Source organism: Ciconia boyciana, chromosome 3, assembly GCF_034638445.1.
Source record: "Ciconia boyciana chromosome 3, ASM3463844v1, whole genome shotgun sequence".
Lineage (NCBI taxonomy): Eukaryota > Metazoa > Chordata > Aves > Ciconiiformes > Ciconiidae > Ciconia > Ciconia boyciana.
The window spans coordinates 91628733-91649230 of NC_132936.1; the positions used below are offsets into that span (position 1 = coordinate 91628733).

The following is a 20498-nucleotide window of genomic DNA, read 5'->3' on the forward strand; positions in this document are numbered from 1 at the left end:
ATTTTTAACATCAGTGTGCTTTATTTAGCAGTTCTAAAGACATTAAGGAATAGTAGCGGTTTATATTGGAGAGACTCTTAAGTTTTGTATACCATTACTGAGTTGGTTTTGATTCCAAAGGAAGAAATTGCCTGTTTTATTATTTGTAGTCTTTTGTTTCTAATAGAACTTTGTGCTACCTTAGGCACAATATAGATACCACTTGAGAAATTCATCATTAGCAGTTTCACTTTTATTTTTCACAAAACTTGTAGATACCAGTTAAATCAACCATGCTGTCTTTTCATGTTAGTGAACTGAAACAGAGGTCCTGTGGCATCTGTTTATGCAAAAAACACTCCTCTTCAGAGGCAATTTAAATTTATTTATTATTTTATTATCCTTCTAGGTTCCTTTGCCCAGTAAGCAATTGTTTTTAATGTACTTTATACCCTTTTATGACACTTGGACCTGTTGTCATTATATCATCTATTGTGTCCACAACCTGTCATGGCATTAGACCTACCAGCCAATATTCTGTATTTCATGTTACACCAGTGTCTAGGGAATCTTAGTGGCAGCTACACATAAACCAGCACAGTTCTTTTCTTCTCATTTTATGGCAGCCACCAGAATCATAACTGGGAAGTCTATATTTGTAAGTTCTCTTTTAAACTATTACCAATTTATATTTGCATCATATTTGAGACTACCCACACACAGCTAGTTGGATAATGTTTTTCTTTTGGTAGCATCTGTAGAGGTGGCCTTAGAGTCCCTGATTACCTTTGCATCTATTGCACTCAATAGGAAGAGTTGAGTACACCCTTTCTGTTCATTCTTCTTAGCTGCTCGGCTGGGCCAGATCTTTTCTATGTCGTTCCTTATCAAAATATGACATGATTCTTGCATGTTTGTCTAGATTCTTTTCTTAGGTCTTCCTGTCTTTGGAAGACCTTAATTTTATGATACTTTGGGTGTTCAGTACAGGATTCACCACTTCATTTTTCCCAACCTTCTTTAGAAGGCAGTCACGATTTTTCAGGAGGTATAACTTTTTCTCTCTTCCCCCTGTACCAGTCACCTCTCTTAAGCAACTTTTGCTGATACAGAGGTCTCCCTTGTATTTGTTCTAGAATTTTAGATCCTTCTCCTCCACCCATCTCATCCTCAAGAAATGGTATCCGAGAGAAAGTGGTTGTGGATCCCAGTTTTTGTTAAAGGAAAGTTCAGCTGCAACTGGTAAGACCAAAACCAAATCCAAGCACCTGTATCTTCCTGAGATTTCTATTCAGGGCTTGACTTCTGAGTAACGTGGGTAGCTGGACCAAAGGTCTAACAAAAGCATGTTAAGGGTTCTGCAGAAGCTTTGCTATGCCTTCAGTTCTTTCATCAGCATCTTAGAAACTCTGGTTTTTAGCTATCATGCCAACTTGCTCAAGTTGTTGCTCCTGTACTTTAACTCTAGCAGACCACTTTGCCATCTCAAGTACATCTGACCATCCAGTACCATGGTGTTGTAACAGTTGGTGTTGAATTGGAGACTTTGTTCCTTACTGAAGAAGCAGGTTTTGTATCGAAGGAAAGATGCATTTTGATGCCGGTTGAACCCATTGCATGTCAAACTCAGGCTTGCAGTACAGTTTTGTTTGTTTTAACAGTTGATGAAAAGGCTAAATAGAACACTGCAATTTTGTGAAGTTTCATAATACCTGGAAATAAGTGTTTAGGCATTTTCATGTATTTTAGTCTATAAAGAAAAATCCTCAGAAGTTAGGAAGCAACAAATATTTTTCCCAGAAAAAACCACTTTTCTTCATTCAGGTCTGCTAAGTGAGAAAGTGGTATTCAGTCCTGTTTACAGACTGCACTGTACTGATTATCCACAAAGAGCAAGGATAAAAGAGCACATGTGGGACCTTTGTAGGTGACCTATGCTCCATTTCCATCTTCTCCATGTTGGTCTTCCAGGAGATGTAATGAATTGCTGAATTCAAAGTTCAGGCAGTCCCCTTCTTCCTCCCTTACTACAGCTGCCTCAGCAATTCCTAGATGTTCTCAGTGTGATGATAGTTATTGCTGCCTTGGTGTCCAGACTCACAATGTGGGTTGTTTTGGCAAGCAACCATATTTTCCTGAAGTCCACAAATGAGAAAAAGATGGTAAGTTTTTTGGGGTGGGGTGGTTTTTTTTTTTTTTGGGGGGGGGGGGGGTGGGGTTTGTTTGTTTGGTTTTGGTTTTTCGTGTGTTGTTGTTTTGTTTGTTTGGTTTTTGTAAAGCCATCTCAGTAAAACTTGAACAGAAGCTATTGAAACACAAGACATTTCTGGCACCTGATGGCTGACTTCTGAGTGTCAGAGACCTCTAACAAAGAGAGGAAACATGAGAATGTTTTCAGAAGAAATAGCATGTAAGAAACAGCTTCTTTCTGCAGAAGAAGCTGTAAGGCATTGTAAATATAGGGGTCCCTGCTTGCATCTTTTATAAGATCAGCTTTTTGCACCTGTATTGTATAAGCTAAAAATACACATCCATGTTCTTCCACCAGCATTTGCACAGGGGGAGGACGTATTGATCATAGTTATGCAAACAGCTTCCTTTTTTTATGTATGAGTGTTTATGGAAAAGTATATGTAGTACTTTAATCTGACCATGTGCTGTTTTAATGGTATATTTACACCTTCACTGTTAAACTTTAGAAGAAATTTTAACCCAGATAAATTTAAGTAACTCTTAATTGTATCTACTTTTAGATAGTGTTTTATGCTTGGAAGTAGAATGAGATTGTAGTGTCTATAGAATTTGCTTTTGTTTGCATTCTTGACAAGCAAGCTGGTGTTTGAACTCCTTCAATTTATAATAAGCTGGTAGACATATCTTTCCGTTACAAATTTTTGTTTTCACTTGTCACTCTAAGAATTAGTGTATACCTTAATCACACTGAATATTGCTGTCCCTCCTCCCCCCAAGACTTCCCACTCTATTTTGTTCCATTTTTTCTACTTAATCAGCTATTAACTTGTTTGGAAATTCAGTAGGTGATTTAGTTCAGAATAATTTTTGACTTGAACAGGCAAATTTCTATTTGTATTGCAGAGATCAGTAATATCTTTGACAGCTGTCTTAAAACTCACAACTATATAGATGCCTAGGGAGACCCATATATATAATAAAGTAATAGAATTATCACTTGGATGTTTGCATTTTAGAAGGAAAGTAGACATGAGATTTTCCCACCAGTTTCCAACAGTACTCAGAGCAGAAAATAATATCAACATTATTGAGGTTACATCAGAAGAGTTTGAAGTTGTGTTTCCTCTAGAAAACAGCAGGAAACATTGTGTCAGACTTCAGCAGCCACAAATTTTCTTCCTTTGCCTTCTTCCTTTGCCTTCTTCCTTTGCCTTCTTCCTTTGCCTTCTTCCTTTGCCTTCTTCCTTTGCCTTCTTCCTTTGCCTTCTTCCTTTTCCCCTACTTAAATAATTTAATATTTAAAAAGTGGAACTGAAGGTTGTGGACTGTTTTAAAATAATAAGTAGTTTCTCACTACTCTTGCTTGACATGTCATCAGTGGAATTTCAATAATCTTGTTTCTAGAAGAGGGTTACAGTTCTTGCATACATGGTTCCCACTACATGGAAAAGTTCTCATTAATTGAATGGAATTGTTTAGTTTCAGAAACATTGGGATTCTGGAGTGATCTTCTGCCCTCATTTTTAAATTTAGTCCATAATGGAATAAATTCAGAAGCTAAATGATCATCTAATGTTTTGCCACATTTTTAGGAAGGTCATATTTGCCCCTTCTGGATGGTTTGCTTTCTGGCCACTCTCGTATGAAAACAGTATGGAACAATTCTCAGAGTCTTAGTCAATTTATCCTTCCTAAACTTGTACAGAATTATCTTCAGGGGTATGAGGAAGGTGTTTAATACCACAAATGGCATGGAAAAGCTAAACACAGAATAAGTATTGGTTGTTTTTTTTTTTTTCTTTCAAAGAAGAAGGAGGGGACATCAAATTAAACAATCAGATAAATGAAAAAATAATGTGTTTGGGGGAGATTGGTGGGGGTTTTTGCCTTTTGTTGTTGTTTTCAGGGGTTTTGGTTAGCTTATGTTGAGTCCCTGGTGGCTTACTTTGAGGGAGATACGTCATTCAGGAGTGTCGTGGTTTAGCCCCAGCCAGCAACTAAGCACCACGCAGCCGCTCGCTCACTCCCCCCTGGTGGGATGGGGGAGAGAATTGGAAGAGCAAATGTAAGAAAACTCGAGGGTTGAGATAAAAACAGTTTAATAGGGAAAGCAAAAGCCACGCACGCAAGCAAAGCAAAGCAAGGAATTCATTCCCTCCTTCCCATGGGCAGGCAGGTGTTCAGCCATCTCCAGGAAAGCAGGGCGCCAGCATGCATAATGGTTACTTGGGAAGACAAACTCCATCACTCCGAATATCCCTCCTTCCTTCTTCTTCCCCAGCTTTATATACTGAGCGTGACGTCATGTGGTATGGAATAGCCCTTTGGTCAGTTTGGATCAACTATCCTGGCTGTGTCCCCTCCCAGGTTCTTCTGCACCTGGCAGAGCATGGGAAGCTGAAAAGTCCTTGACTAGTGTAGCAACAACTAAAACATCTCTGTATTATCAACACTGTTTTCAGCACAGATCCAAAACATAGCCCCATACCAGCCACAATAAAGAAAATTAACTCTATCTCAGCTGAAACCAGGACAGTATCTACCCCTTATTCCATACCATTTATGTCATGCTCAGGTCTCACACTATCCAATACATTCTCATTATCCACCATCACCCTTCCCATCCTTTGATATAATACACACATATCATTCCTTTAGTCTATGGACCACCCCTTCAAAATATTTGTAAAATGTCCATAAATGTCCACTGAGTTCATTTAGTCCATGACTTTGGGCTTCATCTCTTATGGTTGTTACTCAGGACAGGAGAGGTGGTGTGTTTCTTGGAGTTATTGGGCACCAAAGCCAGCTCAAGTCAGGTCACTGCTGCACTTGCACTGCTTCTTGTAAGGCTTCTCCTCGATTTGTTCAGGTGGTTCCAGCTGTAGTAATTCCTATAACATGTAACTCAAATCATGGGTTACAACAATTTAAAGGTATATCCATTACAATGTCCACCCCTGGTTCTTTTGGGCCAGGTTATAGGGTTTAACATTGCAATAAACTCCTCCCCTTGCTCCTAGCCTGGCTAGCAACAAGGGGTCCCTGCTATAGTAAGTCCCACAACATGCTACTCAAATCACGGGATACAACAATTTAAAGGTATTTCCATTACAATCTCCACCTCTGGTCCCTTTGGACCAGACCATCAGGTTTAACATTGCAGTGAAGTCCTCCCCTTGCCCCTGCTCCAGCTTGGACTTATCCACAGACTGTAGTCCCTTCAGAAGTAAACTTGCTCCACCATGGCCTCATGCACAGCCACTGATGCTTCGAGGTGTACCTGCTGCAGCATGGACTTTATCCACAGCCTCAGGTGCCTCGAGGTGCGCCTTATCCAGCATGGACTTATCCTTGGGCCACAATCCCTTCAGAGGTATACCTGCTGTGGCACAGACATAACCATGGCCACAGACGTTTCAAGATATACCTGCTCTGGCATGGGCTTATCCATGGGCACAGAAGCTTCGGAGTGTCCTGCTCCCACGTGGATTCATCCACAGGTCATAGTCCCTTCAACTTGAGTTCGCACCGGTGTTCCAGCCTGTCCAGTACAGCAGCACAGAAACAGCAGTGATGTGGCCATGTGCCAGCCCTGGCCATGTGCCAGCCCAGGCGCATCGCCATTGCTGTTATCAAAATGTTCCCAGGCACAGCAGAGTAAGATGATCAGCAGTACAGCAGCATGGCAAGCAGCAAAAGCAAAAAGCAGCCACTAACGAGCCCTAGACTGTAATATACAGTAAGGCAAGCAAGCCTATGGCAAGCACAGAAGCCTGCTGATTAATAGCTAAACAGCAATAACAGCTATAAATTCTATCATCTAGCACATTCCAATCAAATCTGTCATTATCTTAAACCCTTCGAGCCCCACGTTGGGTGCCAAAAAAGGACTGTTGTGGTTTAGCCCCAGCCGGCAACTAAGCACCATGCAGCCGCTCGCTCACTCCCCCCGGTGGGATGGGGGAGAGAATCGGAAGAGCAAATGTAAGAAAACTCGAGGGTTGAGATAAAGACAGTTTAATAGGGAAGCAAAAGCCGTGCACTCAAGTGAAGCAAAGCAAGGAATTCATTCCCTCCTTCCCATGGGCAGGCAGGTGTTCAGCCATCTCCAGGAAAGCAGGGCTCCATCACGTGTAATGGTTACTTGGGAACACAAACGCCATCACTCCAAATGTCCCTCCTTCCTTCTTCTTCCCCAGCTTTATATACTGAGCATGACATCATGTGGTATGGAATAGCCCTTTGGTCAGTTTGGATCAACTATCCTGGCTGTGGCCCCTCCCAGGTTCTTCTGCACCTGGCAGAGCATGGGAAGCTGAAAAGTCCTTGACTAGTGCAGCAACAACGAAAACATCTCTGCATTACCAACACTGTTTTCAGCACAAATCCAAAACATAGCCCCATACCAGCCACTATAAAGAAAATTAACTCTATCTCAGCTGAAACCAGGACAAGGAGTAAGAAAGTTTGGAGTTACAGGAATATTGAAGTTAGTGAATTACTTTTAAAACTATATTTGTAAGTGATTTTTGACCTGAAGTCCTTAGGAATTGTGTTTTATTTGTAAGAAGATCAGATATTTATAATTCCTCATTAAAAAGTAATGAAATAAGAAAAGAAATAGATTCTTATAATACCGGATAAGTAACATTTGTATAACATCTTAACTAATGTCTTGCCTTTGGTTTTGAAATGTTTATTATATTATGAAGGGTGAGGCTGATAAACCTAAGGAAAAAGTAACTGAGGTACATAGTGGTAAAAAACAGAGATCTTCAACATAGAAAAACATAAGCTGGTACGGCAAAATGAGAAAAATGCAGGGTTGGACTGTTTATATTGTGTTTTATTTCATATACTGATGAATTCAAAAGAGTCTATACATGTATCTGTACTTGAAAAAGATCAGTGCACTTAAAGTCAGTGCGCTTGGCCAGTGATTGTATGCCTACTGGTTCTATGGCATGACTATTTTGTGACTGTCCTCTCTTCCCATCTCATCCCTCTGGGAAACAGACCAGTTGATTTAACATTAGTCAAAGGATGAAATCAAGTCTTTTGGTCAAATTAATTCTTTGGATTCTAATAAGCCTTAGAAAGATGGTAATCTACTTGATGTGAATGCTGATTTTACGATTTTTTTTCCTTGCTTAGCATCTGTTTGCTATTTCCTAACGCTAATATATGCAAAAGATGCAGAAAACCCGTTCCCTTTCACAGTATCTTTAATTAAAAGCTAGATAGTTGCCTTTTGTAATATTTAAATATCCCCTGTGTATAAAGATTACTATACTCATGGAAAAATGCTCTATTATATTGGGTATCTGTTCGTAACAATATCCAGAATCTTAGAAAGGAATTCTTACTTGGGAACACACTAGGTTTGATTTCTCGATAAGTAAATCCCCTGGAGAATTAGACTAGGAAGAACTTCCATATGAGTCAATTAGTTCATACGGAAGTGATGCAGAGCTTTTGAGCATTTGAAAATGGTCTGATAATAAGTGTTATATGCAACTTCCACAGTTCTTCTGCCATCTCTTTCTACAGGTTTATTACTGATCTCCAAAATAAAATACTGAAATATTTTCATTACTGACTTGCTTAATCATATCTTTAAAACTGAAAATGCAAAATGTATAAAGCAGTGACCCTGAACTTGTGGGCATCCAGTGTGTATGTCTGAAAAAATTCTAGCTGAATTTCTTGGATGGAGGTGTCCCAATGGCTTTGTCTTTGCCTGCAGTGTCACTTTGTGTAGGACTGTAGTTTATCTTTTCTAAGACTAGCATTTGGTTGATTCCTTAAGCTGTAGCTTGACCAGTTTAAAACTCATCATCTTGCCTACTTAACTCACGTCGTGTAAGTAACATGGACATAATCCTTCGCTGATTTCATGAGATTGCTATGTTAACATTTCATTTTGCTGTATCGTCATCTCTTAATACCCTATGCTTGATGATAGGGAGGGTCTTGCATTTAATCTCTTTACTTTGCCACTAGTTCATCAAGCTTTGATAATGCTGGGAGCTCTCTTCTGAAAATTCCTTATTTTACAGTATCCTTAAGTGTTTATATTATTAATGGATCTGTGGGAGTTTTTTCTACTACATTTAGGTAACATTAAGTGCTAATAATGTTAATGCAAATTGTGTTAGATTCCTGCAAGGAAAAAAAAGAAGGACCGTGATAAAATCTCCACAGGAATGTGATGTATGTTTCAGGAATGCTTTTCTCTAGTCTCAGTGCTTCAGACTTAATTTTGGTTTGATCCTCAAAATAAATATCTCTCTCAATACATCCTTGCCCCAACCTTCCCATTCACTGGTACTAAATCTTTTTTCCAGGGTGCCTGTTCTTATTTTCATAGCCATTATGCTTTGTGCCTGGAGAATTCTTTTGATCCTACCATCAAAACAGCTTTTCTGAGGCTAGCCAAGCCCTTCTCTCTTTTAATCTGTTTAATAACAGAAGCAAATGAAGCAAGATAATTAGATTTTAAATAAAAATTGTCATTTACAAGTACTCAATTTGATATTTTTTTTTCTTCTTCCTTTTTCTTTTTGCACTTTTGGTGACATAAAGGAAAAAGGAAAATGATGATGTAAAAGAAAAAAACAAAACAAAAACAACCAACAAAAACCCTTCAAACATAAAAGAAACATGTAATGAAATTATTTCTGTTTTGAAGAACTTAAAAAACTGAAACTAAAAATCAGGCCATTGATATTACTGAAGCAGTTACCTTCCTCAATCTGTAAAGCATTGGTTAATGAACACCATCTTGTTTCTGGTTGTTTATATACTGAAGATTCCCTTGCTCAGTTTTTGAAATTTCTAGGATTATTGTTGTTACTACTTTTTTTTTTTTTTTTTTTTTCTCTTTTAACCTGAAGAACTGGAGACAATCCCTTTTACCAGTCAGGGTGATGCTGTATTTTCAAAATTTCAGTACAGCTGACTTCTTACTTGGGATTCTTGGGTCCTTCCAGGCCATCCCACCACCTTTTCAGGCTGCACTCCATGAAGTCTCTTGCATGACTGTTTGAGTCTCCTTTTGTTTTTTCTGGGCCCTCTTGTTAGGGAACATTGTACTCTCTTACAGGACTGTTCTTCCTTGTTAGAAGGGCATGTTCTTCTTGACTTGACTTGAGTGCTGTTATGGTATCACATCCCAAGAGATGTGTTTCCTTAGAGCCTTTGCTAATAAGGTGTGTGAGGGGCAGATATTGAGCGCCAACTTCTTGGTACCTCAAGTACTGACCTCCCTTTAATCTTGGAACTTTCGGATGCCACCGTGCTATTTGATGTTGCAGTGGTGTCGCCGCAGGCTGTGTAAAGAGAGAAGGCAATGTATAAAGTTGTCTTCTCTCTGGGAGGGTTTCCTTATAGTAACTTCTGCTGTGTCTGTTTTCCTTAGGCAAGTTAGTTATAAAGGGAGCAGCTCAGAAGCAATATTGTGCCTTACTGATCATCAGTCTGAAAAGCTAAATTTTATAGAAATTACTTCAAGAGGGACCATGGCCACTATCAACAGGCTTGTCACAATCTGGCCTGCTAAACTTCTTCAAACCTAATGCTCAATACCAAGGCTAAGATATACGCACCCTGCAGGTGGATAGCTGCTTGTGATAGAGCACAAAGCTGGACTACAACTTCTCTTCCACCCATCCCTCTGCTCCAAAAGGCACTTCAGAAAAATCTAGTACTATAAAGCTCATTGTGCTCTCTTATTGAGAATGGGATCACTTATTCCGAATTTCCAGATGTTGTTGTTTTGGCAGTGCGACAGCCGTGCTCGGCTACCAGAATTCCTTGGGTTTCTTCCTGAAAGACTTCTGTCTCCAAAACAATGTTTTCCATGCTAATAGCCTGGACAATGGTCAAAGGTTTTCCTAGCAGAGCTGGCTGAAAAGAATGCAGACTATTTAAAAGTCCGTCTGAGACCATTTGCTACTTTGACATTCTCCTATGCATGGATTATTTTTTAACCAAATGGGAAGTCAATTTATAAAATTTTGGAGGGTAGGGTTTTGTTTGCTTACACTGTGAATGAGTATACGAAGTTTTGATTACTCTGAATGGGAGGGATTCTTTTCTGCAGAAAGGAACATTGGCTCCCACCAGTCTTTTGAACATCTTTTTCAGCCCTCCTTCTGGAAGATTGTCCTGTCTTAAGTTATTTAATCTGGTGGTCCTTCATATTTTTTTTGTTGATTGGTTTTGTGTTTTGTTTTGGTTTTTGTTTTTGTTTTTTAAGCAGTTGACTGGGAAGAAAATGAGGGGGAAAGTACAAGTTATTAATCTAATCCTTTAATACTCTCCTGCAACTCATATCATCAATGATAATGAATGTGAGGCAAAGAATAGAGAAGATACAGGCATGTCTGAAAAAGCTTATTGTGAAGGCAATAAAACTAAGAGTGGTAATTTCAGCTCATGAGTCTTGGAAAATCAAAGTCCACAACTCTGTTTCCATCACATGTGCCATTTTCTCTGTGAAAGACGTGAATTTTCAGGAAGTTTGATCTACCTGTTTTCCCAGAGGTTATCTGGATGTTGAATATAGGGTGGTTGAAGTGAAACCTAGTATTTTTACCTAGGCTTTTAATACTGTTTTCAGAATGTGTCTGTACTTTTTTTTTGGTTATATATATTTTAAAAGATTTTTTTTCTTTCTTCTTTAGTAACATGTAAGTGCTTATTTCTGTGTTTCATTCTTCTCACAAGAGAAAAGTATCTTCCAAAGCAATGTCTGCTAAATGGGTTAAGGTACAAATTCCTTGAACCTGACAGTGCTAATTGTTCTTTTTTGATGGGTTAAGGTACAAATTCCTTGAACCTGACAGTGCTAATTGTTCTTTTTTGCTGATTGCTAGAGGTTGTCTTTTTTCTTTTTTTCTCTCCCTGCACCGGTCCCCCGCCCCCCAGTAAGTATCTTCCTTTTATTGGGGCAGCAAAAGGTAAGATACAGAATTCTGTAAGATTACTTACAGAGTCATCTTAAAGGGAAGCTGCTGTCACAAATCCTTTGGGTTTTTTGGTCCTATGTAGTAGAAGCCATAATGCTTTTTTTTCCTTCTACATCTCTGAAGGCAAAGGGCATACAGTAAAGAAAATAATTAGATTCCCCCTTCTTTTGTATTTACAAATAAGTTGAGAAGAAAATGTCAAAAGCAAAGGTATGATAAATAAAACTTTGGTTTCTGTACTCTTACTTTTTTTTGTTGATTTAGTTCATTATCCTTTAGTGTTATGGAAGCACAGTATTGTTAAAAAAAAAAAATCCTTGAAATGCCTGTTTTAAAACTGTCACTATAGTGTAGCATATATGTGCACATAGAGTTAAATTGCTTCACTTTATCTTGACATATTTAACGTTATTTGTGAAATATGATATAATTAATACTGTTTTTTCAAGGACTCATTTATCCCTTTATAAGTAACGTGCTGCTATAATGCAGTATTTTAAGAATCCTTTTCAGATAGTATAATAAAGGTTCTGTGAGATTCTTGACTTTACTTGTATTTCTTCTTGCAAACTTCCTTTTGATTAATACCTTACAGTGGAGAATATAACACCGTTATCTAACGCTGATGAGGTTAAAGGGAGAGATATTAAAACCCTGTCTGTTGAGAGGTGGCTCTTCCTCATTCATTGAACCCTGGTCTGAGATGAAATGGCTGTTGGGCAATTAAGGAGACACGATTGGTAGAGGAGAAGCAAACTTCTTGCTTTTTAAGCGTAAAGAATAAGAAAACACATTAAGTGTTGATGATGCTTCTTACTAATGGGTGGTTTAATGTGGGCGTTGTCTTGGAATACTTAAAATATTTGAAGTAGTTATTAACAAGTAGAGTTCTTATTTTCATTTCTTTAACTCATTACAGGATTTTCTGCTGAGTTCTTTTTTTCCTTTTGAAATGCACATGTATTTGTAGTATGCTAAACTAATCTACATTTTTAAAAAAAAAAAATCTGTGATTTGCAACTGAAAAATTTAAGAGCTGTTCCATGAAGTTTCTTGGTTATGATATTTGCATATTCTCTTTGTTCATTTTGTCTTGCATTTTATTGAATCATTGCTGCTTATCCCTATAATGTGCCCATTATTTGGGGCAAGAACACTGTTAAATGTAAACTTACGAAAAGTCTTAAGTGTTTTAAACTATTATGTTAATCATAAAGCAAAGAATCTGGAAACAAATGTGACTATTGTTTATCTACATTTTATGTCTTCCAGTTCTTTAGGCTGTTTTCTTAAATAGGCAAATAAATACTACTCACATGGAGAAAATATTCTTTTTAGAACGATCCAATCTCTAAAACTAACCACATTATTTAATATACCTAGCCTCCTACATTATTTGGCATCTCATGTAATTGGTTGCCCCTCCACAAACTGAGGGCAGCACCATCAAAAACCAAAAGAGAACCTGCAATTATTTTCATTTGGCTTAGATTTAATGATTCTGCATGGTCTTCCTTTCTCTTTTAATTATTCCCTATATAAAACAGGGTATAATATGGTTTCCTAATGAGAGAACACTTTTGCGATGAATGGGTACAGTTACTTCTATTAGTGTTTCACCGATTTTGACTTTTCAGAGAGAATTGGAGGAGAAGCCTAATTTTACAAGTCTGGAGAATACAATTATTTTCAAACAATCTGGAACTATAGTTTTCTACATTTTTACATACAGCACCAGAGAAGTGTTGGTGTTCCACAGTACCAGCTTCTTGTTTGCTTGACCAGCAAACAGAGTTCAGATGGTTAAAAAAAAACTTCAGTTGATAGGCTATCTTGGTTGTTGAGTTAATAAAAGTTTATTCTAAGATATGAATATGCTAATACTGGAACTTGTGCTCTAGCTTTCTGTTTTCCTCTTGCTTATTCTTTCCCCTTGTACGTGGCTTCATTTATTTATGGGGTTTTCCTTACTGTTCTTTGGTTTCAGATGCGAGTGTCTCTCTGGTTTATGTGGTTTCCCCATGTGCGAGGCAGGCTCCATTCCCCAGATAGTCTCGCGTGGAGATGGAACACCTGGCAAGTGCTGTGATGTCTTTGAATGTGTCAATGGTACGTGATGCTTTCTCTTGCACCTGGAGAGGGGGATTTTATCTCTGTGGGAGATGCTGGGCATTTGGTTATTTTTACCATGTTGTCAAGATCTAAGAGAAGTCATTTTCTTGAGGTTTGTTCAGTAAGAGGGAACTGTAAGTTCTACTGAAGATACTTTAGTGGGAAGCTGTAATTTGTAAGTTGTCAAGTTTCTTTAATTTCTAAAGCGCTTTTCCCTGTGACTCAGAGAATTATAGTTTTAGCAAGACTCCCTCACTCCATGTTTTTCAGGTACTCCTTTGCCAGTAGCAAAACTAGAGTCCTTTTAGAAGTGAAATTTTTACGAAGTGCTGCAACTGCTTGTTGCAGTACTGTAAACAAAACCATGCTGTTTAGACTACAGCGTTTGCTTTAAGAAACATTTGCAAAGTAATTTTTAACACGAATGTACAACCATTGGAAATTGTAAGTTGGTGTAAGAATAGACTGAGTAGCATTCTTTGCTTCCTGATGTAAAATTTTAGAAAATGTTTAAAAACCTTGAATTTGTTATGCAAGTGACTGTATCTCAGGATGCTCTATGGTATATATACAGAACTGCATATATGGTGAGTTGGGAAGAGACTTAAATATTTGACTATTGGTAAATAGAAGGGGAAAAATACTCTTGAAGGTTTGCATGCCCAGATAATTTCTGAGCACAAAAAGTTATATGTTGGTACAGTATTTACTAATTAATATTTATTCAGCAATACTTAATCTTGTTTAGTGGTGCATGTATCATATGTTTGAAACAGCTTTTGTTTTACATTCTTCATTGCATATGCACATAAACATACATAGAGAGAGAGACGTTTCCTCAGGAGAATGTTTGTGATATTTAAATGTAGTAACATTTTAAATACTCAAATGCTGATTCAAAAATAATACCTAGTACATACAATGAGACGTTTATATATAAAAATTAACTTATTTCATACAAATAAAAGAATTTGCATCAGGAAGAATCACAGATTCTTTAGCTTTCAGACTAATTATTTCACTGTTTGGGATAAGATTGTAGGTACTGTAGAATTAAATGCAACTTGCCTGATTTTTGTTTATATACTGCCTGTTATACTAAAGTAATATTCATCTTCCTTTGTTTCATATTGGTGTCATTCTGTTAAGTATCATTTCCAAATTTAACTGTGTGGCACACCTCACTCAATGCAATGTTTGATTCAGGATTTACTTTAGTACTGTGAGCAAGAAATGCAAAGCCAATTTCTGATACGATGTCTTTGCTGGTGTGAAAGAGTCTCAAAGGTACAAACCACCTTGCTAATGTTCCTGTTTTTCTTCAGTCCGCAAGTTATTTGTGGGTACCGCTATCAAAATTGTTGCAGTATATATCATATGAGCTGTTAGATGGAGCTGTTTAAATTGCCCACTTTTTTTGTCCTTAGTCATTTTCATATCCTATTTCCAAAGAGGAGTTATGTTCATTTTTCATAGTTAACAGTTAATTTGGACTTAGCACTGTTGCCCTGTGCATCATTGCCTTACTGCTCACTGTAACTCACTCCAAAGGTTCAACATGCTTTTTGCCTCTCAGGCTTTCCCATTCCTAATCTTCATCTTAGTAGCCTATGAAGAGAGAGTAAATTAGAAGAAAAAATAGGAGTTTTTGAAAGGAAGTTGGTGCCAGAGAGGGAAGCAGAAAGGCCGCGTTGGAGGAAAACGAAGGTTTGTAGGAAGAGATAATCTTTTGTCTTGTTTATGTCCTTAAAACATCAATATTAAAATATTACAGGCAAGTATGAGAATAATTTTTTTAATAAGTTCCTCTTAAAAAAAAAAAATAATTGAGAAACCTGGTCAGAAAAGTTAAATACTTGTGGTTTGGGTTTTTTGTTTGTTTTTAAAGGGCATTTGTCTTTATGCTGCTTAATGCTACAATCAGAGTTTTAATAATAATGCTGTATGATGTGACTTCAAAGCACTTTAAGTATATTTAGAATTGAGAAACTTCCAGGTGCAATTATTAATGATGCTTCATTTTGGAAAGAGGAAATAGTTATAAGGCTGAAGATGATAAATATTTTTATCAATGAGCTGGGAGCAACTGTGAAACTACTCATCAGTAGTTCTGTATGTGACGTTTGGATTGTGTGGCAGATCATTTGTAAAGAGGACAGAATAGTCATAGAACTTGATCCACATTGCTTTATAATTTGGTTTTTTTCAAGTGCATTTTAAGATGGTTAGGTGGTTCTTGTATCAGGGACAAATATTGCAAGCCACACCTCTAAAACCTCTAAATTCCTAAAATAAACCAATTCTCACAAGAACTTATGAGATAAATACCTAGTGCAATGACAGACTGGTAAAAAAATTTATATATGATGCCTACCATTACTTCTTTAAGTTTAAAATGGGGGATGGGGGGGAAGAGAAATGTTGTTCATGAGACTGATAGTTGAATATAATATACAGTTCTGGGTTTTAGAAGGGTTTTGAAGTACTAACAAGTGCAGAAGAGGTATAGTAGATATCAGTGACAGATGGAGGAAATATCTTACAGTGATAGGCTTAGATCAATTTCTTCACGTCATTTAAAAAATGGCTATCAGAGTAACAAGAGCCAAATCTGTAAGATCTAGGATATGCTGTTCTCAGCAGTGAGGGTGGTTAGCTGTTGGCACAAACTGCCGGGAAGATGCTGAATTCCTTATCTTCATCCTTTCCAATTGGAATTAGATGCCTTTTTAAAGAGTGTGTTTTAATCGAATACAAGTTAATGGGTTTATAGATGGTAAGTGGGGAAGTTGTGTAATCAGTGTTACCAACAAGTTCCGTTAGTTACTTCTGTGTTTGAAAACCTCTGAAAACAGGCAAGAGGATGGAATAAAAAGGACATGTGCGCAGTCACATTAGTATAGTTTTCCTGCTATTACAACGTCCATTCAATGCTGGGATTAAATAATGGGGGGGCCAAAGAAAAAAGCTGTCAGGAATAATACTGATCATCTGAGTTACCTTAAAATAAAGGCATCTCTTACTAATAAGTGTATATAGACTGCAAAAAAATCTGGTTTGTGTATTGTGGGGTAACTAAATTGTGTATTTAGGTAACCCTAATGATGTGCAGAGTGTTAAGGCAGGGCAGCCTTCTGTAGTATTTATTGCAAGTACGTGCTAATGCGATAGATGCAGAGTTGCATGTTCAGAGGGAGTATGGGAGGCTGCCTTTACTGGGTAGGAAAGAGTTCTGCTCTTGTTGCCAAATAGCATTGGCCAATGTTGAGGGGGTGGTTAATGAACAAGGGCAGCAAAATACATGTCATATAGAGACTCTGCAGTATGTTCTCTTTGTTGTTTGTCAGCGTTTTTGGGACAGATCAGTCATCTTTCACAAACGTTTTTCCTGGATTTAATGTCAAACTTATTTAGAAGCTCTATCTGTATATATCTGTAGATTTTGTGTGGTTATCTTTGTTACCAGTACACACTGTCTCAAACTAGCTTTTGGTTAATCTGTCTTAGAAAAGTGTATTAATCTGTGGTGAGAGAAACTTCTACAGTAGTCACTCTTTGCAGATCGTGGAGGAGTTGTTGCTCCTGTTGGATTATAAATACAGCACTAAGTCAATACGCTAATCATTATTTTCATGCTTCAGATTTATATTGGGTGTGTCCTTAAGCTTCCCATCATGTGTAATCTCCTGTTTCTCATAGTTTTGTTATAAAATCATATAAACATTATTTACCACCAAAATAATGTTTACTCCTGCTTGGAAATGGTCCTGATATTTCGATTTAATTGGAGCTTGTTGTTAAGTACCTAGTGTCTGTGGCTGTTCAATCTTTCTATATAGGTTGAGGTTCTTTTTGAATTTTTTTACAGGAAATAATTTAGAAAGTGCTGAGAACAGCTTTCTCATTGGTGACAAGAAAAAAAAGCATATTACAGAGAGCTGATGCTCCTGATAGTTCTGTGCGATGTTTTAATCATCATGAATCTATGCAGAGATCAGAGTATTTTACGTAAAACTGTTATACTAACTGGAGACATAAATTTGTGCTTTTTAAAACACCGCTGTGGTTAAAAGAATTCATCATTACAATTAATGCACAAGTATTACTGTCTTTAGAATGTGGTTCTTGTCCCAAAGGTCAGTCATTTAAAAAGGTCAATTTTAAGGCATGTATTGATTCCTTTATTTTGAAGGAAAGCATCTTTGTAAATAAAATCATTCTGTATTGTTTAAATGGTGTTAGGAATCAAGCCAAAGTTCTCTTTTGATGCAATTAAGTTCCTCTGTCATGGTTTATCCAGTATGAGTATTTGGGCCATCCCAGAGCATACCCTGCCTGGTCTTTGGATGTCAAAATGATAGCTCAGACAACAGTGATGGCCGCAACTTTGTTGTTTCTTGCTCCTTTTTCCTTATCAGAAGAAAGCTTTTTACTGTTTAATTTGTAAATTAAAGCTTGCAACTCTCTGGAACTGTTGGTAAACACGATTTACAAAGCAGTGGTGATATGATTTTGTCAGTCATCTTTGCTTATAAGATGGCTGGCTGTTTCTCCTAATGTTACTTTCTTGATGACCCTCAGGGCAAGCACCAGGTTGTGCATGTAACAGAATTTTAGCCTGAAGGAGACAGAGAAGCATTAGTTACTAAATTTAAATCTCTAGCTGCCATAAAATAGAATAACTAGAGGTATAGCCGATATAACTATATACATCACTGCTTGTTGCATATGGGAATTGGAGATTAGTATAGTGGTGTTCAGTAGTGAAGTTTTCAGGGAAGAGCTACATCCATAGTCAAATGTGGTTGTTCCTGAAATGTGAGGTAGATACAGAGAAGATAAGGCAACACAGGAAATCTATAGCAAATAATTTCATCTTAATTTATGAAACTGAAAAGGAGGTTGTGCCTATTGTGTGGTTCCAGTGCATTGTAACAGAGTGCACATTTCAGTGAAAGTGAGAGTGTATATTGCTTTGTTTAAAGGTAGTTTATTCCAATTACTGTGAAGTTTCCCTACTTGCACTTATCTGAAACCCACTTTCCGTCTAGAAAATACTAGATAGTATATGATATAAATTGGAGGAAAATTGAGCAAGAGATTCCCAAGATGCAGTCCTTCCCAAAATCCTGCATTTTACAAAAGTTAACTAAAGGTTTCTTCTGATCCACCCAAAAACATATTACTCACCAGGATTTTTGTCTACTAATCCTGGTGTGCTGCCTTTTCTCATAGAAGAGCTTGTAAGGAAAAAAAAAATTGATTCAGCATTAAGTTACAAGCATCAACAAGTGAATCTAAAGAGTTTGAAAGCTGCACGTGCAGCAAGAGCGGAAGTGTTTGGAAACAAGAGAGTATCCAAGCTTGCCTGTTCTCTAATTGGGTATTGATGCATGGGTCTCTTAAATGTAAGTTGTACTAAGGCACATACTGACTGCGAGCTGTGCCTTAGAAATTTGAGAGCGCAATGCCAAGCACCTTGCAGCTGCTTCTTCTGTCAGTCAGAGCTTCCACTTCTCAGTAAGTTTACTTGAATACAACCGCTACTTTAAAAGGGTCTCTGGTTGCTTTATGAAAGATGGTAAATTGCATGTGTGAAAGTGGTCCTTGTTAATGTGTCCATGTGGTCCAAGGTTGAGGGGACTAGGCTGCTTTCTGGCATGGCCGTGTATGAGCTGTGATTTGGGAGTCCAGCCTTGCCAGGAGTGGCTCTAGAGCCCCATTTCACATACCTTTCCACCGGAGGCGAGGTGTGGACTTTCATTGCCCTGTCCATTGAGAATGGGACTACCTGATGCGTGCACGAAAATAACTGGCACTGATCCAGGGAAGAAAGGATGACAACTTCCCCTGGGACTTAAGACTCTGACTCTTTCTATGCTGCTGTTTCAGGCTGTACTGATGATCACATGGTGGTATAGAAGTGATCTCCTAAATCATCAAGCTCATTCACTTAACGTGACACAACCTGTGTTTTATAACTGCTTCTGTAATTTTTTTCCCTCATTTGAGAAGATACCACTGACATAAATGAGGCATCTCTCTTTTCTCTGTGCTTCCTGGCTTTCTTCACGCTTGTGTCTCTCTACAGTGGTACTGCATTGGAGGAGAGGTTAAAATCCCTCTTTAATCGAACTTCCTGTCACCTGTTGATGCACTTACTCCTCACTGCAATTGCAGTTCCATTATTAAGCTCATGGTGTGGAAGAGGATAAAGGTGATTCCACTATTTCTAAAGGGAAATAAGAATCACCTGTTTCTAAAGGGAGCATCAATGAGTACTGAAGGGATTTAATGGGGAGTACTGGGTCAGCAAGGAAAATCTTAACTAAAGAAGGAAGAATGGAATCCAAGGGAAACACCTCACAGACACCAGCTAATTACCATGGAGTTCCCATTATTTATTGCAGTAATCCTGACAGAACTTACATTGCACTTTCATTAAACTTATTTTCCATGTGCTCTTAAGAAGTAAGGATTTGACCAAGGTAACGGAGTCTGTCCCAGAGCAGAGAACTGAATATAGTACAGATCCTAATTAAGCATTATTGCATATTTCTCTCTGGGCATCCAAAACCACAGAATTTTGTGGTGGACTTTAAATAGAGACCTGCTTAAAAATAACAAGATGCAAAATGCAGCTTGTGAGGAGCAAAAGATAACAAACTGTCTGGTAAGTAATAAAAGGAATATTAATATTAAAGGAAGATAATCTGATGCTAAAAAGGTAGAGAGATTTAGTGGTTGTGGGGTGGGGTTTTGGTTTTTGGGTTTGCTTGTTTTTTCTTCAGTCAGAACACTTGAATAGTATTTGAAAATCATGGCTAATCACCGGCCACAGCAGTGTGAGAATTTGGTCTAGTATAGTGAAAAAGCAGGTCAGTCTGCCAAACCAATCAAATGTTTTAGATTCTCTGAACCTGGATTATGCTCACCATAGTAAAATTGGGAAAAGTATCCGAAATAATGCAAGTCACTACCAGTTACATTTAAAACACGAGGGAAAAGGAAGATGCTAAAAACTGAAGGCCAGTCAAAAGGCCAGTGAACCCAAAATTCCTGGTAAAAATATTCAGTCTGTAGATGCATATAATTAAAATATAAAATGTGAATAAATAAAAGAGGAGGGGTAGAAATTGTCAGGACCACAGCTGGATGTGAAACCAAACTCAAAGCTTTTACAGTGATTCACTATGAGTGGGAGGGTTGGTCAATGGGTAGTAGAGACTGAGTTTTAAA

General features: G+C 37.7%; 1 protein-coding gene across 2 annotated transcripts in view; it reads left to right on the forward strand.

Moving 5' to 3' along the window:
- CRIM1 (cysteine rich transmembrane BMP regulator 1) overlaps positions 1–20498 on the forward strand; it is a 202886-nt gene that overhangs the window by 105628 nt on the left and 76760 nt on the right. For both annotated transcript variants that reach the window (XM_072856562.1, XM_072856563.1), the window contains one exon: positions 13135–13256. In XM_072856562.1, the coding sequence (XP_072712663.1) occupies positions 13135–13256 (122 nt within the window). The remainder of the gene's footprint in view (positions 1–13134; positions 13257–20498) is intronic.